Below are 27,205 nucleotides of genomic sequence, written 5' to 3' on the forward strand. Positions count from 1 at the left end.
CTTTCATTAGGCTTTTAGTTCGTTTGTAAAAATTTAAATGTTTTTCCCAAAATTTAGCGTGTGAATGCATGTGAAGAGTTTTTTACAGTGATAACGCATCACGTTTTACAATAAATATTGGCAACCATCGTGCCATTAAAAAACGAAATTCGCTAATCGCATCGCCTCATTCGTGCAATTAACGAACGAGTGCTGTATCTCAAAAAGGGGAGATCTGGTTGGCGTCGCCGATCAGGGTACTAGGTTCATAAACCTAGTCATCCCTGATTGGCACATATCTCGCTCCAGCTACCAGCCTGTCACTTCCTCAATAAGTGATAGGTAAGCTTGAAGCGTATAGTAAAATAATAAAACGGGTCATACCACAATAGTTCAAAATAATGGGCGCAGTGGTAAGAGTACCCAACAGAGGAGAAGAGAAAACATATGAAAAAGACGTGTTTAACATAAAAAATTAAAATAAATTCAACTTTTTCTCCAAATATCTCGAAAACGACTTCATTTAGAAAAATAATTATTATGATCAGTTTTTTTGTAAATTACATAAAGAATTGTTATTTGTATTACAAATTCATATATTAGTTGAAATATCCCAAGTTGGAAAAAAGTCATGAAAGTCGTTGTTCTACGAAGTCCGTCCATGAAAGTTGCTCCATCTCTGAATAACTTTTAAAAGATTGCAAATTACTTCAATTTTCCCCAAAAAAAATTTAAAAATGCTCAAAAATGGTCTATTTTTTAAATCTTGATTTTAAGTTATATTTTAATTTTAAGTTTTATTTTCAAATTTCTGAAAAATTTGTTAAACATTTTTTTCAGTGCGTATTTTTTCATGTACAGAAATCAATTTTCTACAATTTTTGCTTTGACATAATTTTTGAAAAATCGATAGTTTTCTCTCGTAGGTGACACATGAAAACAAAAGGACAAGCTCCGCAATCAAAATGTTCCATCCAGGCTTTGCGTTGCTTTCAAGTTTTGCTCTCTAGTGTGTTGAGGAGGTATTGTCCTAGGGCATCAATTACACGCTGTTGGCGTAAACGTGTTGCTTCAGGAATAGCAGCAAATGTCAATCGTTCACACAAAATTGACCTGGTTGATAATCCTGTCGCATTGCAAGCCACAGATACACACAGCCTACCAAATCAAATATTAGTAGTGAACTTCGGCAGTTTCATATGCTGGAAAATGTCTGTCAAATTTCCCTTCCGGTTGCCGCATTGAACTCCTCCTCAGGTATGTTTTTGAAATCTACCTCGATGGAGGTTCCGTCATCCATCACCACGCAATTGAACATCATCAGCATCGTCATATACAGATTCCTGGATCACGTTTTGGCCATCTTGCTTTGTCTCTCATCGCGATTGTGGGTAAATTATATCATTACTTGAACTCAGTTTCCTCTTAATGAGTTGTAGTAACATTATTCCAGTTTGCGTTCAGTTTCCTAGCAATTCGGATTTGTATTATATGGACGCCATTTGCTTTTTCAACGTTCCGAAGTTAAAGTTAAAGTTCATCTTACCTATTCTAATTTTTTGTGTCAATTTCTGTTTAATTCAATTTTGATTGATTATTGTTTACGTCTAGCTTAATTTCGCTTTCTTAAACTTAATTTTTTTTAAAGAAACATAAAGGATTTTTACACAGCAGAATATGCACAGCATTTTTGGGTTGGCTTAACTAAAGTTTCCAAATTTTTCCCCTTAAATAAGCTGATCAGACGTTCCGAATTTTGCGGGACAGTTTTAAATTTGCATGACCGGTCCTGGATGATCAAGTGTCCCGCATTAATAAGTTTATCGTGCACTACTTTGTCTAAACTAGGAAATGAAGTCCATATGATTGCTGTTCAAAACTATTCTTGCTATTGCTAGATATTACTGTACAAAAGTTTATAGTATTTCTCGCGTATAATGGCGTGACGTGTCGATTTTTTAAAATGTGTATGCCCAATTACAATAAAAAAGCTAGGTATACCTAAATTCATTGAAGTGACATCACTTTATTAGCTCGGGATTAGCTAAGATTACCTGTAAAATATAACTAGCTGATGGTTTTTAGAATTATCTGAATTAGCATTTGAAAATTTAAAAAAAATTAATTTGAGATAATCACACCACACGAGTTGGCACGAAAACCGCAAGTTATACTCATATGTAGCACCATTACCAGCTTGAAGCACTATTATTATGAACCATTATTGAACAGAACATTTTGGATAATTAATGATAAATCCACTTTTGAACTTTTTACCTCATATTCTCATTCAAGAATTAAACGGATCTTTGCTGATTTTTTTTTTGTTCGTTGCTCATTTGTTTGCTGTAGCTAATCGATCCATCTTTCACACCTGTAAACTTCGGCCGCGGCGTAAAAAAAGCCAGTAATCGATGTACGCGTGCAAATAGCAAATTCTTCACCACCGACAGTTTCTTAACCTTGAGTGGAAACAACGGAAAATTGCCACTGAAATAGAGAAGCTCAACCTTGATTTATCCGCCCACTCCTGGCGGGTAATAAACTATGCTTCCTGTTTCAATCGATTTCGTTTTTTTTGTTCAGCAGATCTTCAACTTCAGCCGTTTCCTCAGACCCACCAACGCAGCTAACTCGATAATTATGGCAAATTGAGATGCAACGGGCACTCAAAGGTAAAGGAAAACAAATCGGGTAAATGCTATCGGCCGTCGTCTCTCGAACCGACGAGCCGCCAATATCGGAGCAGGTATCTGACAGATGTTCAATTGATGATGCTGCTGTTGGGATTGCTGGTACACTGCCACATGCATTCGCTAGCTAGTTTTTGCATCCAGTTCAAAGTGCCCGAAGACATCTTCATTCCGCACGGAACCGCTTAGCAGCCTTCTTACACTCCTGAGTCTATCTTTCCGATTCGAATTGATTTCCCGTAGTATAACCTACTAGTCAACTATGCCTACCTTGAAACAGGATCATATAAAGTGCTTTGCGTGGTACATTTGTGTCCCATTTCATTTCCACGAAACGAAACGAGATATGGAAAACCCGATCTGAACGTTGAGTCAATGCAGCGAATTCCGTTCGAGGAGCGTTTTTTTTTGCGGGTCACTGGAGCACTGCTGCTATGTGCCTGTGTACTTACGAACGACGGATACGTCGTGGGTGCACTTTTCCGCCAGCTGCGACTGTGATTAGAGAAGATCGGTGAGTAGCTGCTTTCGGAACGCAATGTTGCAGGTAATTAGCGATGGATTGATATCTGTGAAATTAAGCCGGTTTTGCTGCGAAGAAAGTGAATCCATTTGTTGCTGACTAACTTCGGGTGCTGGTTTTAAAAGATAAGTCTTACAGTTCACAGAGTTATTTACTTTCGGTTTCTAGTAGTTTTCTTTCGCTGATTCGTCTGGCTTTTCCGGTATCGGTCATTTGAAAGATTTAAACCAAACTTCCCAGCAGGTGATACCACATGAAATTATCAAAAGATTCCTAGTTTGGTTACATTGTAACAGACTAACAAAATACGTTCAATCAAAATGTCAATAATAGAATGTGAACAACGTGGCATGAATTTTTGAGCTGCGCTGTGCTGTTCATTGTTCTCAAATATTGTATAATTGTTGTATTATGCGTTTTTCTCCACATACTGATTTACCCTTATGCTAAAAATTGTCAAAAATGACAAAAAATACCTGTTCTTTTAGTGAAATTTTACCAGAAATCCCAAACGAAACCCTTGTATATGTTAAGAAACATGGAACAAACATACCGTAGCTCTGCAAAATGATGTTTTGCTTAAGGGGTGCGTTTTGTACCACTTCACCCTAGTTAGTGACAAGCTTGGTATCCTCGGAAATGGCGTGCTTAGCATGTTCACCGGGCTATCAACGAAGGAAAAGCTTTTTCTTCTTTTCGCTCTTGGTAATGTGTCTTACCAATCCTTTTGATGGGAGACGTTCTCATTGACGCCGACGGCACCTTTCGCGTCTGCTTGCTTCACAGAAAGTGATAACTCTCCGAGGAGTAGGCCGTGTTTCATGCAAACAAAGTATGTTTTCAAAGACCGTCCTTTTTTCAAATTCTGCTATTTCCTAATTTACGTTGCTGCGTCAGGCTGGAGGAAATGGAAAAGTCCCGTTCAAGTCGTGCTGGTCTGCAGCTTCTCATCGTTTGTTGAAAAAGGACAACTCTTCGCGTCCATCTACCAGCAGTGATTTTCTGGCTGAAATTTTAAATTTAGGTACAGCTGGTTATCCATGTCAACGATGAACTAAACAAACTTTTGTTTCGATGGAATTACTGTTGACCAAGCAGGTGTTCTGCCAAACATTCAAGCTGCTCTATTGCCCAAGAACTCCGCAAACTACTTGCACTCCCCTGAAGCTGCGCTGCCGCAAGAGGACGAGCTGAATGAAGCCCCTCTCGAGAACTGTTGAAATACCATCATTTTCATCTGCGGACTCTCTCTTCGGATCGCTTCCACAAATACTTCGGGATCGAAGTATGATGTTTTCCATCCACGGGTAGTTGAACTGTCGGCTCTACTCGCCGCCTACCGCCTCATTATCTGACCGACCCATAGCGGACTGCCTGATGGTCACTGTGAGTGTAGCCATTGTCTACCCTCTAGTCTCCTATCAGACCTGGAGTGCCGAAAGTCACGTCGATGATAGACTCCGCACCGTTCCTACTGAGGGTACTTGTGTTACCGACGTTGGCCAGATCTACGTTAAGCTTTGCCAGAGCCTCAAGCAGAATCCGACCCCTATGGTTCGTGCGACGACTTCCCCACTCTACCGCCCAAGCGTTAAAGTCGCCCGCCACAACCACCGGCCTTAAACCAGTCAGCACAGCTGATACTCGGTCTACCATCCGCGTAAACTGCTCGATAGACCAACTCGACGGAGCATAACAGCTGCTTTATGGTCAGCACTGCCACATCTCCTGCACAATTGGCTCCTATCTGGCCCCTTACAGTTCAGGCCTTATGTCCATGCTCGAAGCACCGAAAGCAAGCTTTCGACTGCTTGAGCTCGCTCAGTGCGCATACCGACCACCCCACTTTTAGCCTAGCAGCTTTCAGGACTTCATTTCCGTCCGCTAGCGGAAGTCGCATGGTGGCTGCCTGGGTCCCGGCCGGACCCTTGCGTAGGCGAACCGCCTCGCTTGCCACCACCACTCCACTTTGCTCTTTGAGAGCTTGTACGACCTCGAGCACTTCGGTGATCTCATCCAGGTTCTTAAGCTGGAGAGTCACTTCTGGTGTGAGAGCACGTACCTGCACTCCGTTCCCGACCACTCCTTTCGCTATAGACTCGTATGCGGAACTCTTTTTGGTGGTGTTCTTCTTTAGCTCAAGGATCATAACACCCGGGCGTGAGCGGCGGATGCTCCGCACGTCCGCACCCAGATCCCTGAGTAGGGCGTCTCCTCTCATGGCCTTCAGAAGTTAAACTAAAATGCACATTTAAATTACATGTTTATCTAAATCTTATTAGGCTTGTTACTTTCAAGTTAAGAAAATGTCGATTCCCGCGAAGGAACAATGTAAATTCCGCCAATATGTTTGCAATCTTAATTCATGAATGTGTGTTGTATTTTTCGCTGCTGATGTTTTATTTGACGGTAGATTCTCTTTTGCCCTCTGGTTCGTTGTATGAAATGTCAGCTGTGAAAGAATTAAGCAAAATGCTCACAGCTGAATTTGGTTCACATCGCATAGCAACAGAGACCATTCATATGTGAGTTTCGTGCTTGTGATCAAGGTTGAAATTTCATGTGTTTGAAATCTCATTGAGTTTTTTGCTGCAATGAATTTTTCAACACTGCTTACCGCTGCTGGTAGCGCTTTCCGTGGCCTCGTGTGCCGCGTTGCGACACTCCGTCAACGGGCATGCGCCCGTCTGTACTGTCTTCGATGCCTTCACGGTCACCTTCTTCGCCTCTCCTGCACGCGCCACGAGGTCGTTTTGTTTTGGTCGCTGCATTCAAGGTTTTTCCGAAGCATGAGCAAGCTCTGCTTCAGGTCCTTGGAAAAAAAGCCAGGACCTGACATGAACTCGCTGCTGCGACACTGCTACCACTTTAGGTACTGTGTCTCTATTCTTCTCCATCGCTCTGACTAGCGCTGGGCCGTTCATCGCTGTGTCCGGCGTGGTAGGCATATCGCTGTCCTTGCCACCCACACTAGCGCTCCTAGTTGCATCCATTCTTGGTGGAGAACGCTGGATGCCTCCTCTCGCGAACGGGTTTTCCACCGTATCTGCACTTGTTGTATTTTTGATTTCTTGTTTTCTGTTCAATCCCACGAGTTGAGGGGAAGGAATAGTCCGCCAGATCAGAGCCCCTCATGATGCGGTAAGGGCGGATTACTGTGGAGGGCGCCCTGGTACTCCACAGGCTCCGTTTGCGGCTGAGTATTTGTAAACCCCCCCCCCCCCCACCCCTCCCCCGCCATTCATCTCGGCACGGGTCGCATAACACCTTGGATTAGGGGTGTTATCCATTCACGTTTTACATTATAGCCATGGATAACAGCTATAAAAACCATCCTCCTTTTGGGGCTTTGGACCCTCTGCTCTGGTTCCTAGTATTTATAGATTCATTCGAACCTGTTTCTACCGAGATCCGTCATTTGCAAGCGGATAATTTACACTTAGCATTCGCATGAGTGCCTTCCCTGTCCGCATACGACCCTAGTTTCGACCGGTTGTCAGATTTCCACTAAGGAACGTATCCCGGTACCATCCGCAGCAGTATCCCGGTACCAACGAGAATGTAGAGAGAGGAGTTGCTGAATAAGAGGCTGTGAACCTCCATGGTATCTATTTTATAGCTGCATGTATAAAATAAACCGCGAGGTTCTGGAGCGCATTATTCAACTGTTTACCATCCTACTGCCGCAATATGCATAACAAAAACTGCGGTAATGCTGATATAAAGGGTGGCAACTAAAATTTTGGAATTTTTTCGCGGCTTTTTACTCAACAACAAATGAGCTCAGAGAAAAATGAGAGGATGTATGTGTTAGCTCTCTCTCTTTTCTCTTTTGTCAATATTTTTAGTTTTGTTTATGCTTGCCCACTTTTGCTTAAAATGGCGTCGAAACAAGAAGCATGTCGGAAGCGCGTTGTAAAGTTCTACAGAAATCTCGGAAAAAAGTATATGGTACTACATTTATAAAGCAAATATGTTGCGACTTCGACTGTTTACCATAACTTAAGATGCCCAACAACTATTCGCAAGCAAGGTGGTGGTAGACCAGTCAAAATTATGAACGCGGAAGAACATCGTTATCTTTGTTGTGCCTTCAACAACAAACCCTCTGGTTTGGCTATCAATTAAGATGCACCAGACAAATGTTTGAAGAAAATTTTAATTCCGTTTCTACAAAAACATCATGCAGATGGACAATATCTGTTTTGGCCGGATTGAACATCATCGCATTACGCCAAAAAAATACAAACGCACTTGAATACCCATTCGGTCCCATTTGTACCCAAAAACGACGACCCGAAAAATCTGTCTCTGTGCGCCCAATCGAAGATTTCTTCGAAATTTGGAGTACCTTGGTGTACACAAATATCTGGAGAGCCACAAATTGCAAACAGTTGATTGGTAAAAATAAGAGATGCATTCGCAAAGTTGACACGACGGCAGTACAACGCTCCTGTTCCAACAACAAACGGAAGCATCGCTGAAAAGCCGATTACGGACCGATTTCAAATGTACCTACGCTGGATATGGATGGATAATGTAGGTCTTTAATTTTGGTAAAACAGATCTTCTTACTATATCTTTGTTTTTTTTTGACAGGTTGAGAAAAAAAATTCCAAAATTTTAGTTGCCACCCGTTATTTAATATGTGTATTCAGTTTACATATATAAAACTTCATTTTTCCTAAGAAAGGTTTTAAATACATTTAAGCGTGTAGGGCGCTATATCTCTGCATATTAGCGTTGGTAAGAGGAAATGCTTATCAACTTAGGGAATAGCTAATAGCTAAACGAGCTAATGTTTCATTAAGCCTGATTTTTATTTTCAGGTAGAATAAATTTAAGTTGTAACATGGTTTTCGAACCATTATAAATCTCACATGTGCATAGTATTTTTCGCTGTAAATTTACAAATTATGGCTGCTTATGAGTTCCATTACCATTAGAGTAACAAATGTCTATCGGTATCTAATAACTGCTCGCGCGTGATTTCGGCCAGGTCAAATAGGTTGATAGTACATAACCTTCGGTGTTGGTAAACTTATTTCTCGTAGCTTTTTTCTTATATCCATATTTCGGATTGCCTAAAATTGAAAAGCATAATGAAAACACTTCAAATACCAAAAATAAAATGAAAATAGAAAGTATCTTAAAGTTTATACATCATTGTAATCCAATAATACACCATTCTAACACAACAATATCATAAAGAAGAGTATATAATACAACTATGACCTATAACCCAAAGACTATAAATAAGTGCAACGACAGAAGTAATCAATCAAATCTTTAAACTACACAAAAACAATAACATCAATGAATGGGTACTTGTTTGAAGTAGTGTGCTTAGGGAGAGTGAAGTGGTCAACTTCCTAAGGTTAACCTTGGCCCGGCTAACAACACATTGTGGATAATGAGTGGGCCCTTCTCCCCACATATTGGGGTCGTTCTGCATTGGGAGGGCTTACTTAACGATTGGCTCATGTGATCTAGTTTCTGGAAGGAGATTCTTAAATACCCCTGGTACGTGCAAGTGATGTTGTTTGCCGACCGATTCCTTTTTGGCCCTTCATACAGGAGCTGGTAAACGTGGCTGATCGTTTTGTTTGTACAATTCCCCTTGTAAAAATAGGCCCATTGCTATGAACAGTTGTACTGCTAAGATAGGTGGTAGTCCTCATACATACAGAAAGGTTTTAAATACATTTCAATCTGTATCAGATGGACTGATTTACTAAGTTGGAAACAATACCAAACAACAAACCAATTTTGCTCAAAGTAAGCAAAACATCCAAGCTTTTAGTTTATGGGTTTACATGCACGGGAAAAGCTTTCAAAATCAACGCCATAAAATATTTCCCAGCCCTACACATGACAGGTCTAGCGCGCTTTAACAACACAGCAGCGGTTCAAGAGACACGCTCTCGCTTGCGAGAATGCCTCTCGCCAGACGAGAGCACAGCGCATGGCGCGGACCACGTGTTTCACTGTTTGGCGCGTGTCACAACCAAAGCAGCCAGCCTGCGTGGAAGAAAAACAATGAGCTAAGACGAATTTTTAATACCATTAGACATCGATTAGATGGTTTTGAATAGCCAGTGGCGCACAGCTACACGTGCAAGTCATTTATTTTGGTTAAAATTAACAACTCACGCTGCCGGAAGATGAAGCCAAAATCCCGCGTAAACTACGCTTGAAGAGCAAGCGAGAGAATGTTGGTGCTTCGAACAGCGGGGTGCTATCCCAATCTTAACGAACGGTGTTTGACAGTCGACTTAACGAAGGGCGCTATTTCAAGAAACGCAAGAAATAGCGCCCGTCTGACAGGTAGATTTGCTGCCAACCTTGTCGAGATGTGCTGAGATGTTGGCAACAAAAACATGGCACCCATCGCAAGCCCCTGGCTTCGAAGGAGCAAAATCATACATGCGATTATTGGAGTGAAAAGAGCGAGCTGTCAAAATAAGGTTTAAGGTAGAACGTCGCGTCGGTCGGTCGGCCAGTCTGGTAGTGCACGGAAGTTGTTGTCATTTTTGTTCGGTCGATGTGTTATGAAACAGTTTGTTGAAATGCCTCTAGTTTGTTATTGTGTTTTTGTTTCATTGGTTCAGTTCAGCTGATACAGCAGAATGTGTTGTTACAATCATTCGTACCTCGTGTGCTGATTGGGGGTAAGTAGCTTCAATTGCGACAGTGTATTTTTTTCGAATGTTTGTGAAGTTCTTTTTGCTTGAAAGACTGATGTTATTTTGTATTGGTTGAATAAACATCAACTATCGAAGGTAAGGTACGGAGGGGTATTTTCTTTCGTTACATAAATACTTTGCCGATACATAACTTTATTATAGTATAACTATTTTCTCTAGAATGTATGTATTATGCTATTTTTTACTCAAAGAACATCAAAACTACCTGTTTTTCCACTAGAACTGAGCCTTTGCTGAAGGAATAGAAGCAATCGCTTAATAGGTTGAAAGTATCATCACGTACCCTATCACCTAGGTCTTAACTCGCAGAATCTCGATGCAAATTACCCGTTTAGTCACCTTGCGATGATGGTTTTAAGTGGAGAACGGTTCGCAGTACCTCAGTAGAATTATAACACTAGCCCTGGTATCGGTAGTAAGAGCTGAGAATTATTGTGTCTTTATTTAGTTTGATAGTGAATTTACAAAAGCGAATGATATTTGTATAGTATTTGTTTGACGCTTTCACACTTCTCTGTGAATTAGAAAATAGCAATATAGAACCAAACAAGGTTTAGAAAAGTTGTAGGGTTAGGCAATAGTTGGCTTATAAAAATCCCCAGAAGACTTAGAATAATTATCAGATGAAAGATGAAAGACAGTAAAAACGGTCAAAATGCTGTTAATGGCAGACAGAAAGTTGCAAATAATTATATTGACTGCCGGTACTAAAAGTAGGATGATAACGCAAGTATAAAGATGGTAGATTGCAACATTGTCTGTTGTATCTATATCATTGTGCCGTGCCTTGCAAAGCTGTCAATCGTTGTTTGATTAAATAGATAAATAAACTAAGTTTGAATTATCCAATCTACAATAAATAAGATTCAGGTTTTTCTTTCACCCCATTCTTACTAACCAACGTTTAGTCTATAGAGAGCCACCGATAGCGCATATAACAAACATAAAATGAACTACTTATGTAGTTGTTATCTATTCGTACTTTCGTTCTAGCTAGTAAAAGGCTTCGCAGTTTCCAACGTCGTCGTCACAATCAACGAATCTCCTCGAATGCATCTCGCGCTAGACATCGTCTGCTACCAACACCAGGAACAACAGTCTGTGATCGTCCGTGAAATCGAAGCGCTATCTGGCTACACTATCAGTATCAGTTGATAAAGGCGCATCTCAATTTGGCCTTTCAGTTGCTACCATCTCAGTCGCGACGATTCGTCCGTTCGTATAGCACCCCGCAGTGAAGTGTATGAGTATGTGATTTATTGCCATGAACGACGAACGATCTGAGGTAAGCGTTATGGGAGCAAATTAGCTAATTTAATTGCCACTGATTGGCTTTTCATTTGTAGATTGAGGCTGCCCGCGGCGCGAGGGAGCGATGGTACCGGAAGATTACCGTCGAACCGTCGATGTTCCTGTACATGATGGCATTCATGCTAACATCGGTGGTCGAACAAGTATTCTTTCTGTACAAAGCTTGCACCGTGAATCATGGCTTTTCGCACGATATCTGCATCAACATCGAGAACTATCAGGACATCAAGAAGCAGGTCCAGATCACCACGTCCACGTTCCACATGTGGAACAATATAGCAATGTACGTGGTTCCAATCATTCTGGCGCTGTTCTTAGGAGCTTGGTCTGATCGCCGTGGTCGAAAACTACCACTGATTCTGGGTCTAACCGGTAAACTAATCTATTCCGTTATGATCGTGGTGAACACTCGCATGACCAGTTGGCCAGTGGAATATATTATCTATACCGCAACGATTCCCAGTGTCCTAACGGGAGCTGACATTGCCATATTCGCCTCCTGTTTCGCCTACATTTCCGATGTTACGACGGTGGCAGATCGAACAATTAGAATTACGATTCTGGATGCGACCTATCTGAGCACAATGCCGATCGGAGTCGCTATTGGCAGTCTGATCTACAATCGCACAGCAAAATCGTTCACCGTACTGTTTGCCATCAACGCCACCCTGCTGCTACTGTCCATCATCTACTCGATTATCCGACTAAAATCTCGAACCACCGACCGACAAGTGTCGATAACGGAACTGCGCTGGTATCGCATGCCCGGAGATTTCTTCGACCGGCAACATGTCGTCCAATCGTTGAAAACCTTTTTCAAGAAGCGTACCATGAACCGGCGAATTTATCTGTACATCCTGATGATTGCTATGTCCTTCTACACCTTCCAGCGGGATGAGAAGCCAAAGATGTACCTTTACACCCAGCTCAGATTCAACTGGGACGCCGATCTCTACAGTTATTTCAAAACTTATCAATCGGCCGCTTACGTAGTGATGATGATTCTTGGCGTTCCATTCTTCACTAAGATTCTGCAGTTTCGTGATACGGTCAGTTTCATCAATACACATAATTTTAAAATACTAAATTTTAATTTCTTTTGACAGATTATCATAATGATCGGCGCGATGGCTCACGCCACGGCACGCTTCTTCTACATCTTCGCCCGGGTCGACTGGCTGCTGTACGTCGGAGCTTCCGTATCCAGTCTGGGTCCAGTGGTGGCACCGGTTCTGCGATCGATGATCTCCAAAATGGTTCCCTCCGAAGAGCGGGGCATTATCTTCTCCTTCCTATCGGTGTTCGATAATGCGGTACCGCTGTTCAGTGGAGTCCTGTACACTCAGGTGTACAACGCATCGATCAACACCTATCCACAGGCATTCTTCTGGCTAACGATGGGAACCCAGGCGATGGTGTTCCTCTTGACGCTGTAGGCGCTTCATCATCGGTGTCTGGCGCGAGCTGTTAGTAATGATAAAAATTTCTTTTCAGGGGCGTCCACATATCACTAAAAGGAAAAACTTTCGAAAAGGGTACCACCGAACAACCGGGAAATGGACTGATTGAAGGGGAAAAACTACCGGCAACCGTTGGAGCTGCTGAGGCTATCGAAAATGAATAGCTTTCCCTCCATATTATTCGATTTGAATAATTAAATTAATCGCCGCGGTTGCTAAATATTCCTACCATTGTAAGTGTATTCTTTATTCTCTGAAAATCGTATTCGTTTTGTTAGTTACTAGTTGAAAGCAATAAATGCAACATTTGCTCATCCTACTGCCCATTTAAGCAATAACAAACGTCAATTAATTGAGATTGGTTGTGTGGATTTCAAAAATCGAGAAACAGACTAGAAAGACGCTTTATTAAAGACAAAATAAAATTATTCTAGATTTTTTTAAAACAAGTGTTTCACTTTTTCTGACCAAATTTTCGATTAAAAAATCGATTGAAAAACTATTTAGGTAGGTAGGTCGGTTGCCCGTACTTGCTCACTTTAAAAATGAACCAGGAGTAATAGCGCCAGACGAGGCAAGTTGGCTATTTGCTTTCGTGGGGTTTATCTTAAAGATTGCTATAATTATTCCGCAATAAAACCAACGTGAGCGAGCTATTAGAGCGCATCCTGCTCCTATGATGGGTCAATAATTGATTCTATAATAGCGACACACATTTATCGTAATGAATTCAACAGTATAAAAGCGAAGATTAATTACAATATTGACGTCAATCGAGGTACTTTTTAAAACCACTGTAGTGTTTTAAATATATACCCAGCAGTCCGTAATTAACCTCTGTGTGTGATACAATTCATCGCCCACTGACCGGTAGCGCTTTTGTGTAAAAAAACTAACTGCATCTATTAGCTAAAAAGTTTATGGAAGGAAGTTTGAGGAAGTGGAAAACTTTGAATATCTTGGCGGCCAGATAACGCCAGATATCAAGACTTTGTAGGGATTTAATATACTTTGCACTCAAATCAAATTTCGGAACTCCATCGGCCCAGGCAAGATATGACGACACTTAAATTGACACTAACCATGCTGACTGGCTTTACTGGCTGGTAAATGGCTACCAGGTGTCTGAGTGGTCCATTGGGACCCATTGGGGCCGATGCCAGTAAGATTTCAACTTCGGTAAACTGGCGGCTATGTTTTTGGACATAATTCGGACACAATATAAAACTTGACTTAGGGCTGGCATTTGCGACGAGTTCCCTTAGTAAAGTCGCGTGGTAACGATTTGAAACGGCGAGGTGGCAAACGGTGCATGTATCTCCACCCCGTAAAACCTGCCAGGGCTTCAAGTACGTTCCAAATGCATCGACCGGCGACCACCGGTCCCGGTCGGGAGTACGTTCAGATGCTTTTTTCTGATTTACGAAGATCTGAAGATCTGGCTCTGAGGTGCAGTTGCCCATAAGGCGCTGCCCCAACCCTCGCATGGTTCTCCCTGTTTCATAGATCGCCATGGGATCATTAAAGCGACTACTTCAAATGGGTTTGTGTTGGGAACACTGGCAATCCTAACTCACCGTTGACAGGTAACTGTACACAGGACAGGACAGGTGAGTACTCATGAAGTAGTCGCGTCAGACAGACCGTTTGTTGTTCTATTTATTCTCGACAATTGGACAACCAACACGCTTTTAATATGTCACGTAATAAAGTATTTCATAGTTCGTAACGCAGTGAGTTGTATATTTTTATACATAATCTATCACACCACCTCGCCACTTTACGACAGTTTGGATAGCGGCTTGAAGGGGGACGCTTTAGAATCAAAAAGAGTCTTTTAAACAAATTTACAGCAAGTGCAGATACGGTGGAAAACCCGTTCACGAGAGGAGGCATCCAGCGTTCTCCACGAAGGGTGGAGAAGGATAAAACTTGTAGCGCTAATGTGGATGGCAAGGGCAGCGGTACCCCTGCCACACCAGACACAGCGATGAACGGCCCATCGCTAATCAGGGCGTTGGAAAAGAATAGGGATGCACTACCTAAAGTGGTAGCAGCATCACAGTAGCTCGATATAATCATCGAGTTCACGTCAGGTCGCGGCAATTTCTTCAAGGACTTGAAGCAGAGCTTGCTCATGCTTCGGAGAACCTTGTGTGCAGCGACCAAAATGCACAACGACCTTGTGGCGCGTGCAGGAGAGATGAAGACCGTGCAGGTGTCGAAGTCAGCTGCCCAGGAAGTCACGGAGAGCCCCAGCTAGCATTTTCATATGTATAAAAAAGGTAAAAATCAGCATTGCGTACAGATATACATGCTAAATAAATCGTATTTCATGCGAAAAATTGGCATATCCGTACTATTTTGGAGGCGATATACGTGATTACGAATAATTTTGAGCGTTACGGCTATATAAGTATTCATATACGATAATATCCGATTAAGCGCGAGTCGCTCCGTACTACTCTACGATTTTGTGCTGCAAATCGTATGTATGTCAGTCATTATCATTATATACGAAAGAAAATCAACTTGATTCATTTTATCCAGCTTTAGTTACGATTTCGAGTTTGTTAGGAGATATTTACGCTAGTTTTCGTACATTGATATACGAGTTGGTGCTAGCTGGGGCACTACCAACAGCGGTAAGACATCCGCCAAGCGTCTGATACAGTCTCCGGGTGATGGCACCCCTGGGGGACCAAACAAACGCCTGATCGATAAAAGCTTTTAGACTAGTGGGTTGTAGGAACCAACCGATCAGCCAGCTGGAAGCTCCAAGACGGGTGGCCCGTGGACCGAGGTTAAGGCCAAGAGGAAATGCAGAAGAGGCTCCACTAAAAAACAGCTCTCCTCAACCGGCAAGGAAGCAAGCGAAGAAGGGCGACGCTCTTATCCTGAAAACCGACGGGACGAAGTACTCGGAGGTTCTGAAGGCTATGAGAGGAGACGCCCTACTCAGGGATCTGGGCGCGGACGTGCGGAGTATCCGCCGCTCACGCACGGGCGATATGATTCTCGAGTTAAAGAAGGACACCACCAAAAAAATTCCGCATACAAGTCCATAACGAAAGGAATGCTCGGAAACGAAGTGCAGGTACGTGCTCTCACACCAGAAGTGACTCTCCAGCTTAAGAACCTGGATGAGATCACCGAAGTATGCGGGGCCGAACAGGCTGTCAAAGAGCAAAGTGGAGTGGTGGTGGCAACCGAGGCGGTTCGCCTGCGCAAAGGTCCTGTCGGGACCCAGGTAGCCACCATACGACTTCCGCTGGCGGACGGAAATGAAGTCCTGAAAGCTGCTAGGCTAAAAGTGGAGTAGTTGGTATGCCCACTAAGCGTGCTCAAGCAGTAGGAGGCTTGCTTCCGGTGCTTCGTGCACGGTCATAAGGAAATTGGAAATGGCCAGATAGGAGTCAATTGTGCAGGAGATGTGGCAGCGCTGACCATAAAGCAAGGGACTGCGCGGAGCCTTCCAAGTGCTTGCTCTGTACCGGTAAATGGGACGAAAACCACGTAACGGGAGGTTCAAGGTTCCCGGCCGCCAAGCCACTGCAGCACGGCTCAGCAGCTGCTACACCAATCAGTTTCTGAGTCGGCAACGGACATTGCCATCATCTCGGACCCATATCGCGTCCCTGCCGCAATCGGCAACTGGGTCTCGGATAGGTCCGGGACGGCGGCTCTATGGACGACAAGCAGGTTCCCGGTTCAGGAGGTTGTGTCAACTGCAGACGAGGGATTTGCGGTTGCCAAAATGGGTGGAGTGTTCTACTGCAGCTTTTATGCTCCGCCGAGTTGGTCTACCGCGCAGTTTACGCGGCGGATGGTAGACCGAGTATCAGTTGTGCCGACAGGTCTAAGGCGGGTGGTTGAGGCGGGCGACTTTAACGCTTGGGCGGTAGAGTGGGGAAATCGTTGCACGAACCATAGGGGTCGGGTTCTGCTTGAGGCTCTGGCAAAGCTCAACGTAGATCTGGCCAACGTCGGCACCACAAGTTGTTACCGATCACTTTCCAAATTGATCGGCACAATGAAAGAGTTTGTCTAGTTTAGTGTCTTAGTTCTTAAGTCTGCAAATATTTTGTTTGTTTGTATTTGATTGGCTCTAAATATTGTCGTTAGTTGTTAATTTTCATTGCTGTTCAAAATTTGTATTTTTAGTTTAATATAGGTTTAAGCATTAACTAACACCTACTAACATAAAAAAACAACCAATAATTAGGCTACGATAATTTGCGATAAAAAACAGGCATTTATTGAGGCCGTTTACAAGCCCGTGGAATCCCTGCCAGATGACACTCTAGAGAAATAAAAGAGGCCTTCGGAGCACACCCCGGAACGTGCAGACCAGACGTTGGGGTTTTTGACCGCGTCCCACAAGGGGCCGTTATTATTTCCCTAGATGGCCGCCACGACTTGTAAACGGTTACAAAACAAAGTCACAAGACCATGTACCGGAAAAACCGCAACGGCAAAATAGTCCGCACTAAAACACAACCGCTAAACTTACCCCATGGATCCTGTACAACCCTGGAACAGTTTAACCGGTTCGGTGAACTGGCGCAAGGAGTGATAGCCGGTTAGGAAACGGAGAGAGAAGATCGTCGGTAAAAAGAGAGAGATGGAGGATGACAAGCAGCAGCAAGGTGAAAAGGCCGAAAAAGTGGACAGACAGTCGAGCTCGAACTACCCAGTAGATGAGTAGACGACAGCTAAACTTCGTTACGGCTAACAAAATTGAAAGCCAACGTTCGAAATCTGCATTTTGAAGTGAAACTTGTAAACGAGTCTGGTTTCGTTTCACAGTGAAGAAGATATAGTATGTTATTGTTGGTGATACACGGAGTTGAAGTGCGACACGATTTCCCAACCAACGAAGATCCCGAGGAAGGACGTCTGGTATCGTGTACCTTCTGGACTGCGGTGGACGTGAACGCTCGATCGATTGTAGGCGTCGTCTCTGGATGTCTCTGGCGGTTGGCAAACGTAAACAACCCGCCCTCGCGCCTTCGTCGGCATATGTCATGGTCAAAAAACCTCGCTATTTGACCGTGACGTGGTCTGGTATGTATATCCTCTCTCTCCAGTTTCCTGCATGTCTACGATGGGCCCCAACCCGTCGTGATCGGGATCGGTACCGCAACGACAATATTTCCGGTTTTCTAATAAACAAGTAAAATGGAACACTAGATTTATATTTTAAAGAGTCGATCCCTTTTCATCTAATTTCTCTTTTGTTGTACGCTTCAGAGCGTTCGTGACGGTAAGTAATCGTGTGTACTGAGTCTCCCGAACATCTACAACCCTGAGTAGATAGAGTGAGCTAGCAGAGCAGTGTGAGCTTTCTCATACTTATAAAGTACCTTCAGTTTGAACGGTGCGGAGTCTATCATCGACGTGATATTCGGCAGTCCTGGTCTGATAGGAGACTGGAGGGTAGACAATGGCTACACTCACAGTGACCATCAGGCGGTCCGCTATAGTGTCGGTCAGATAACGAAGCGGCAGGCGGCGAGTAGAGCCAACACTCCAACCCCCCGTGGATGAAAGACATCATGCTTTGATCCAGAAGTATTTGTGGAAGCGATCGGAAGAGAGTGCGGTGATCGTGGTATGTCCGATCCGAACGCAGATCATTTGGTTGAGGTACTGTCGCGAGCGTATGACGCTACCATGCCTCGGAAAGGCCGACCTAGGTATGGGAGGTCACCGGCTTACTGGTGGACAGATGAAATTGCGGAACTCCGCAGAGCATGCTTTCGTGCGAGGAGAACTATGCAAAGAGCTCGTTCGAACGAAGGCAGGGCTGAATGTCGAATAGCACTTGTTGCTGCAAGCGCAACGCTTAAGAGTGAGATAAAAGTTAGTAAACGAGCCTGCTTCGAAAGGTTATGTGCTAGTGCCAATACGAATCCGTGGGGTGATGCCTACTGGGTCGTAATGGCAAAGACCAAGGACGTGATGGCGCTCGCAGAGCGATCGCCAGAGATGCTGGAGCGTATCAACGAGGGCCTCTTTCCGCGCCACGAGCCAAGGCCCTGGCCCCAGCCCGCCGAGTCGTCCCACGGCCGACGTTCCAGTATCTCAGACCATAGCGTAAGATGGTCGGCCTCCATGCCGAATATCCAAAGTAATGTAGGCGATGGCGGTTTAGAGGTCGGGGAGGAAGCGGCGGTTACGAACGAGGAACTCATTGAGATCGCTAAAGCCCTAAAGGTGAGCAAAGCACCGGGGCCAGACGGAATCCCGAATATGGCCTTTAAAGCGGCTATTCTAGAGGCTCCCGAATTATTCGGGGCAGTAATGAATAGATGCCTGGAAGCTGCCCGCTTCCCGGACAGATGGAAGCGACAGAACCTGGTCCTGTTGCCGAAGCTGGGAACGACGGTTGTCCTCTCGTCATATAGGCCGACCTGTCTGCTCGATACTGCCGGCAAGGTGCTGGAGAGGGTTATCCTTAACAGACTCGTACAGTACACTGTGGGTACAAACGGTCTGTGAAGAAACCAATTTGGCTTTCGAAAAGGCAAATCTACCGTGGATGCCATCTTGTTTGTCACTAAGATAGCCGAGGTGGCAATCCAGTGCAAGAGGACAGGTATCCGCTATTACGCAGTTGTCACACTCGACGTAAGAAATGCGCTTTATAGCGTTAGTTGGGGCTCCATAGCCAACTCGCTTCGGAACGTCCAAGTGCCAGTGTCGCTGTACAGGATTCTGGAAAATTATTTCCAGAATTGTGTGCTATGTTACAACACGGAGGAGGGTCAGAAGTGCGTTTCAATCACCGCAGAGGTTCCGCAAGGTTCCATACTGGGCCCGGTGTTGTGGAACGTCATGTATGACAAGGTGTTGAAGGTAAAGTTCCCGGTAGGGGTTGTGACTGTCGGCTTTGCAGACGACATCACCTAAGAAGTCTACGGTGAATCTATCAGAGAGGTTGAGTTGACGGCCACCCACTCTATAAGCTTTGTTGAAGATTAGATGCGCTCCAGAAGACTGGAGTTAGCGCATCATAAAACAGAGGTTATCGTGGTGAACAAGCGCAAGTCGGTGCAGCAAGCAAAGATCAGCGTCGGAGACTGCACTATTTCGTCAACGTGGTCCTTAAAACTCCTGGGAGTCATAGTCGACGACAAGCTCAAGTTCGGGAGCCTGTAAGAAGGCTTCCACAGCTATTTCGGCATTGTCTCGTACTATGGCAGTGAGCGGACAGGATACTACTCCGGATAACTTAGTCCAAAGGATGCGTCGTCTAGGGAGCGGTCGCTGTCGCTGGAGAGCCGATCAACGGCGAGTAAATAGCCTAACTACCATAGTCCTGTAGTTAGTTAAGAGTATGTGTTAAGCACAATACCCTCTCCCTGAAGTAATACCGATAAGGTGGTGCCAGGGAGGATTTAGGCTGGTGACACGAGTAGGGTTTTACGCTCCATTAGGGGGGTCCCTGAGTTGTCTTCTCAGGTGTCTGATAATACCGTATTCTCTAAGGTGCTGAGCAGATTTCCCTACTCGTAAAACAAAAACCATGCTGACTAGCAGTGTATACTCAAGTCGCTTTTTACATGACGAATATGTTCTGTGTAAATCAAAACCGCGTAAATTTCGAAATTCGCGTAAAAAAACGTGTAAATAAGTTGGGTAAATTGCTAATTGTTGCACAGCTAAGCACTCGCCTACAGCAATTTGATGTTTTTGAACATATGAAAGCAAGTTTTATTTGGCAAAACCGCTTATATTTGTGCATGGAATTCCTTACAAAAATCGTGTTAAATGCGTTTTTTACACAGCTACTCTCCACCCAATTATTGCATTCTGATTGATAATGACATTATTTAGCCGATGTTGTTGTCAAATTACATTTAACAAAATAAACCATCGTGAAAAGGTGCAAATGCTACGGAGTGTGCAATAATTGGGTGGTGTGCAATAATTAGCAAATTACCCTACTACACTAACACGCATTGCTATTCAGATGAGTAGAAGATTTTGCGACCAATCGATGTAAAAATAAATTTAATAAATTGAATCGAAAATGGCTGAGTTATCTTAAGACCTAGCCAGTTTTCGTGACGCTAGCATTTTTGGACTATTGAAATGACACCTTACCTTCCAATAAGACATAGTCCTACGTAAAAAAAGCCAATTTTTCAAGACCGATTGATTAGCAATTGTATAGATAAATGCTAACGTATATCTTACTAAAGTATTTATTCAGAAACGAAATGATCCTTGCAGTTAACGGGAAATGAGCAGTCATTAACTTTTCGCCGGAAAGCCCAATTTCGGAAGCAGTTTTTGGCAACAAAACAGGAGTTCTGTATTTAGAAATGTATTCACTGCATTCTTTTTGCCAATCAGAACATAGCGAATATATTTTCATGAAACTGCTTTTGTAATGTACAAAACTAATGACGACTCATTTCACCTTAAACAAAACAAAAAATAACTTGCCGGAAGAAAATATTCACTCTTTCAGAAGAACCTATTGCATCAAAACATTCGGCTCCATTCGATAAACACTAGCCTGATCGGCAAAGCAAACTCGCAGCGATTCTTCGGCCATGTGAGTTGGCTTGTGGGGCGGTACAGCGATCTGATGGAAAAGCGTAATACCCCGGCACAGCAGCTCAATGGCCTCCTCCGTACGTTCTTCCTGTAAGGGAAGAACATAAATCAATTAGAATTTGATTAAACGTAAAATCCAGTAAAGCTACCTCCATCATTTTGGCACCGCTTGCGTACAATTCCTCGCACTGGTTCAGTATCTTGATCGAAGCGTCCAGATTTACTGTCTTTTTACACTTCCAACACTTCACTGTAAAGGCCTTCTTGTGAGGATAGTTCATAACGTTATCGCACTCCGGCTGGGGACAACGAAATCTCGGTTTATCCGTTAGTTTATCAACTAGAGGCCAATCTTCCGAACAGGTCTTACAGTCGCACTGGAACCAATACCGGGAACGAAGCGTCCGTTGTCGCAGCGCCACTGAATGACGCAGAAAGTGCATTCCGTAGTTTTCAGGAACGTTCACTCCCTTAGCTATCGTACGACTGGCGTGAAGGACCATCGTTGTTCCGTGGAACGATCGTAACACTCCTGGGTAGCAGTCATGATTCAGTAAAGCACCGGTTTTGTATACTCCGACTCCGATATATTGAACTTTTGCCGTATCGAAACGATGATCGCCGCTTATTTTGGTTTCATAAACCTCATGAGCATTAAACTGAAGTGACTGCAATAAGTTTAGCAGCACGCCGCCAATTTGAGCCTCCTCTGGTGTTGGTTCGGGTGCTTCCGTTTTACGACGACCAAAGAATTCGGCCTTTTGAAGACAACGAAGTAAAAAGGCAGCCATTAAAGATCGCTGAAAATAGTCCTCCTGATTCCGCGATTCTGAGTGAGCACAGAGTGCTTCGCGCAACTCTTTACCCATTTCGATTGCCTTTTCCGGAGTTCCCGCCTGAGTCACAAGCCGCAGTGCCAAGTGGCAAAGAATGGACATCCCAGAACCAATCATCAAATCCAAATAGTGACATTCGAATCGATGATATCCGGAGCAAGCTCGATCGCGGCACTCCGGCGAGCAAAAAGCCACTCCACAACACTCCGGACAGGCCATAGGGGCTACCAATCTGAAATAAGTTTTAATAAATGAAACACGTCAAACGAGTTTCAGGTTAAAATGGCACCTTGCAAAGCACTGGTTACAGTGCGTACCGAAAAACTTTTGATACAGACAAGCACCATACGCGGACTCAACAAGAATGGTTTCGCCCGGCTTCAACTCTTCGGCGGCCACGATGTACTGTCCTTTGCTGGCATCTCCGCGGCTTCCACTGAGCTTCAGTTTCGACGATGCACTGCACAGTTCCTTACTTTCATCGCCGCTCAGCCGAGGCAACGTTCGTCTTTCGTAATGCGACTTCACCGGATCTTCTTCGGATTTTAAAACTTTCAGAGTTTCAATATCCTCTCGAAGACGTCCTTGAGCATAGTCATTGTGTCCGGACAACTGATGGTATAGTTTGATCGAGATTTCTGCTCGCTTCATTTCACCGATCACTGAAATTAAATCCCAAATGTTGGTACAGAAATTATCCACCAAAGAAAAGAAAACTCACAAGCATAACATTTAGCCATCCTTCCGTAGTACTCGGCATTTTCCTTCACGGGAAAACCGGCTTTGGCAGCCATCTGTAAATCAACCAGCGCACGTTTGCCATCCAGCGCTCCGATCAGCACCTCGGACCTGGTCCATAAAGCACACGCCAGTGTCATTCCTTGGTCGATGTGTAAGTCGATCCCTTGCGGGGGAGCTTTTATCACTGCCTGGCAAGCCATTAGCAGGGCCTGCTGGATTTTGCCTCCGTGTAGTAGTTTGAGAGCCTGCTCCCTCCGCTGCCAGCTAAACTTTGCATCCTTACCACGGAACACCGGTTTTACGTGCTCCAATGTACCGAGCACCTCAAAGCAGACCGTCGGATCCTCGAACATCAGCTGCAGTTTGGTGCAATCATCACCAGGTACCACCCGACCAAACACATCCCGCAACCAGTGTTCACTTTTGCCGGTGAAGTTTTCCGCAACCGTGTGGTAGAAAGCATTGAAGAAGCCTTCCTGCTGCGATTGAAGGGTTTTCGAACTGCACAGCGAGGTGAACAGAGGATCATTATCGATCGTGGCCATATTTTTTTTCCTTCGGTTTGATTTCTGTGCGATTTAGAATAACTTTCGCGTACTGTCGGCGGACGTTCGACGGACTGACCTAGTGAGTGGAGGGCTATAAATAAACTAGAACCGTGGTTCTGCAGCGTTTTGCTGCGTAGATCATTTGGGAATGCTCGTTGCGTTCGTGAGATTCGTGTGAGCTCACGGAGGAGGACATGCGCATTGCCACACTCGTCGACGATTCATGTTACTCAGAGCGCTGAACCGTTTCGTCGACAGATGCCTGAATGGCTTCTGTCAATCAATTATAAGTAAACCGAATTAGAGTTTTTTTTTCAAAACTAGTTTTATAGCAAACAACTTTGTTTGCATTTGCATGATAAGGAATGTGTAAGTAGTTAGCATTATTTTTCCAATAAATGCAGATGTGCCAAGTTCTAAAGCCTTAATTATAGTGTGACTTAACAACACTGGTTGTTTAGTGTATTTGAACGGTTTCTTAAAAACTCTTTAGAACACTTTTAGAGCTTGTTAATATGCTCACTGTTTTCCAAGTTATCAAATCTGTATCTGTCAAAATAAGCTAAAACTCAAACCAATCTTTATAAAGTTATAAGAGAAAATTATTTACAGTTTTCTTATTGACCGTTCTTGAATGGAATATATATCATTTAGTCGAAATTAAATCATTTTAATGAACGCTGGATGTATATAATTATATCCAAATAAGCCAGAAAACCAAATCGACCACATCTGCATCAGCCGGAAATGGAGAAGGAGCCTTCTTGATGTACGCAACAAACGCAGCGCTGACATTGCATCCGACCATCATCTTGTTATCGCTGAGATACGTCTGCGCGTCGCACGTGTCCAACGACGGGAGGAGAAAGTTGGGTGCCGCTACGACGTCCGCCGATTGGAGAATCCTGAGGTGAAAAGGGCTTTTGTTGAACAACTTGAATCTCGAGCCTCGGAGTTGCCATCTGGTGGAACCGTCGAAGAGCAATGGACCGGCATCAAGAACGCCTTCATCACGACCAGTGATGAAACCCTCGGCAAAGCGCGCAGTGGGCGGAGGGAGTGGATTTCGGATGAAACTTGGAGGAAGATCGACGAGCGGAGAGAGGCGAAAGCCGGCATTGAGCGAGCGCGGACCAGATCGGCTAAGACAGCTGCCCGTCAACGATACGCCGAACTGGAGAGGGCTGTTAAACGTGCTTGTAGGCGGGACAAGAGAGCCTGGACTAACTCCCTAGCCGAACAAGGAGAAACCGCCGCCGCCAATGGTGATATCCGTTTGTTGTACGATATTTCTCGCCGCCTTAGTGGTGCCAGGATGAATACAAAGATGCCGCTAAAGGACAGAGCTGGTCAGCTATTGACTGACCGTACAGAACAGCTTAAGCGATGGACTGAACATTTTGAACAACTCTTCCGAGTTTCAAATGTCAGAGACCAACAAAACCAGCAGCGTACGACGCCTACAGTTCGTCGAATAAATCGCGTGAACTCGGAGGCGCCATCGCTGGATGAAATTGTAGCAGCCATCAAGAGTATGAAATCCAATAGAGCGCCAGGGATAGATCGTATTTCAGCCGAAATGTTCAAAGCTGACCCATCTTTGTCAGCCCAGATGATGCATCAGCTTTTCAGCAATATTTGGGAAACCGCAACTTTTCCGGTGGACTGGATGCAGGGCATATTGGTCAAAGTCCCTAAGAAAGGAGACCTAACGGAATGCGGTAACTGGCGTGGCATCACGTTGCTCTGTATTACTCTCAAAGTACTCTGTAAGGTAATCCTCAACCGGATCCAGGAGAAGATCGACGCTACTCTCCGGCGGCAGCAAGCTGGATTCCGTGCTGGCCGATCATGTGTAGACCATATCACAACGCTCCGCATTATATTGGAGCAGATCAACGAATTCCAGGACTCTCTTCTGCTGGTGTTCGTTGACTTCGAAAAGGCGTTCGACCGACTCAATCACGAAAACATCTGGGGCGCACTTAGGCGTAGAGGAGTTCCAGATAAGCTAGTCCATCTCATCGAGGCTCAGTACGAGGCGTTCTCGTGCAAGGTTTTGCACGACGGCGTCTTGTCCGACCCCATAAGGGTTACTGCTGGCGTGAGACAGGGCTGCATTTTATCACCGCTTCTGTTTCTCATCGTTATGGATGAGATATTAGTTGGAGCAATTGACAGTAGACCAAATCGAGGATTGCCTTGGAATCCTCTAACGATGGAGCAGCTAAATGACCTCGACCTAGCCGACGACATTGTCTTGCTCGCACAACGCCGAAACGATATGCAGAGCAAGTTAGACGACCTCTCCGAGAGCTCCCAGCCAGCAGGTCTCACAGTCAATGTAGCGAAAACTAAGTCTATGGTAGTGAACACTGACAATTCCACCAACTTTACAGTAGCGGGACAACAAGTTGAGCAGGTAGCCGTCTTTCAATATCTTGGTAGCCAAACAACGCCCGATGGTGGTACCAAGACTGATATAGCCACACGGATCAGGAAGGCCAGGGGTGCCTTTGCAGGTCTGCGAAACATTTGGCGCTCAAACCAGATCACTCTACGTACGAAAACCCGAATCTTTAATTCAAACGTTAAATCCGTACTGCTGTATGCCTGCGAAACGTGGTGCGTCTCAGCGGAGACAACGCAAAAACTGCAGGTATTCATTAACCGGTGCCTGCGATATATTATTCGTGCCTGGTGGCCTGATAATTGGATATCCAATGAGGAACTCCATCGTCGGTGTCATCAACGGCCGATAGCCACAGAAATTCGTGAGCGTAGGTGGAAGTGGATCGGACACACCTTGAGGAAAGGAGCGAACGAGGTTTGCAGAGCAGCACTCGACTGGAATCCACAAGGACAGCGTAGAAGAGGCAGACCCAGAGGCTCATGGCGACGGAGCTTAGCCAACGACATCCGGGCTGTAGACGAGAACCTGTCCTGGCGACAGGTAAAAGCCATGGCGGGTAACCGTCAGCAGTGGAGATCTCTGATTTCATCCCTTTGTTCTGCCGGACCGGCGGACATGGACACATAAGTGTAAGTAAATAAGCCATATTTACAAAAATGTTCAGAATTTTTCTTTTTAAAAAGTTAGAGAATTAGTATCTTAAGAAAAAATATGCGTAGATAAAAGACATTATATAAATATTGAAATACTTTAATACATTTTCCATTGTAAAGGCACAGGCCATGCGTTGTTATGTCAATTATCATTAAAGGTTCGAACGGATCATTAGCTTTTAACCGACAACTTATTGTGCTATTTGTTATATTTGTACTTCTTTACCAACTCTACTGCTCAATTGGATATCTGATTTAAAAGATAAGACGAGATTGTTGTTGTCAGTTCGTGGTTTAGAGAATAGAACGCAAAATTGATTAGAAGAGAAGCAAGTAGCGACTCTGGACTTGACCCCACCCATGAGATTTTGCACGACTTCTTCATTTCTTCAAATGTTTTGACTACTTTTGGACGTTTCAGAAATTCTGGTTCATAATAATTCAGTATTTTACTATTGGCCTTTGTTTCGGTGAATTTGGGGGGGTTAAGATCTTTCGACATGAAACCAACATTATTTGCCTTATACCACTCCAGCATGTCCCTTGCGTAGTTACATGAAGCCAAATCCGGCCAGAAAATCGTAGAACAGTTGTGAGACTTAAAAAGAGAAACAAGTTGCTTTTGGAGACTCTCTGTCAAATGCACCTGTCCATTCATGGTATCTATGATCACGAAAGGTGTACTCCACTTTCCGCATGAACAAATTGCTTGCTAAACCAAGAATTTCTTGGCAAACTTTAATATATTCCATATATTTTCTTCTTATTCT

The 27,205-nt window shown here is 44.2% G+C and overlaps 2 protein-coding genes across 2 annotated transcripts; one reads left to right on the plus strand and one right to left on the minus strand.

Annotated features, from left to right (window-relative positions):
- The first annotated feature begins 9,698 nt into the window (after positions 1-9,698).
- Positions 9,699-13,087, plus strand: LOC128739275 (proton-coupled folate transporter). Its single transcript, XM_053834753.1, has 5 exons — positions 9,699-9,866; positions 10,896-11,187; positions 11,249-12,262; positions 12,320-12,645; positions 12,708-13,087. Exons 2-5 carry the CDS (start codon positions 11,167-11,169, stop codon positions 12,835-12,837), a joined length of 1,491 nt encoding a protein of 496 aa, XP_053690728.1. The 5' UTR covers positions 9,699-9,866; positions 10,896-11,166; the 3' UTR covers positions 12,838-13,087.
- Positions 13,088-21,161: 8,074 nt separating this feature from the next.
- LOC128739494 (SET and MYND domain-containing protein 4) lies at positions 21,162-23,366 on the minus strand. The gene is made up of 4 exons (XM_053834988.1): positions 22,802-23,366; positions 22,370-22,742; positions 21,394-22,312; positions 21,162-21,332 (listed from the first exon to the last, which is right to left on the minus strand). Exons 1-4 carry the CDS (start codon positions 23,364-23,366, stop codon positions 21,162-21,164), a joined length of 2,028 nt encoding a protein of 675 aa, XP_053690963.1.
- Between the last annotated feature and the right edge of the window lie 3,839 nt (positions 23,367-27,205).

This window comes from Sabethes cyaneus, chromosome 3 (assembly GCF_943734655.1).
Source record: "Sabethes cyaneus chromosome 3, idSabCyanKW18_F2, whole genome shotgun sequence".
Taxonomy (NCBI): domain Eukaryota; kingdom Metazoa; phylum Arthropoda; class Insecta; order Diptera; family Culicidae; genus Sabethes; species Sabethes cyaneus.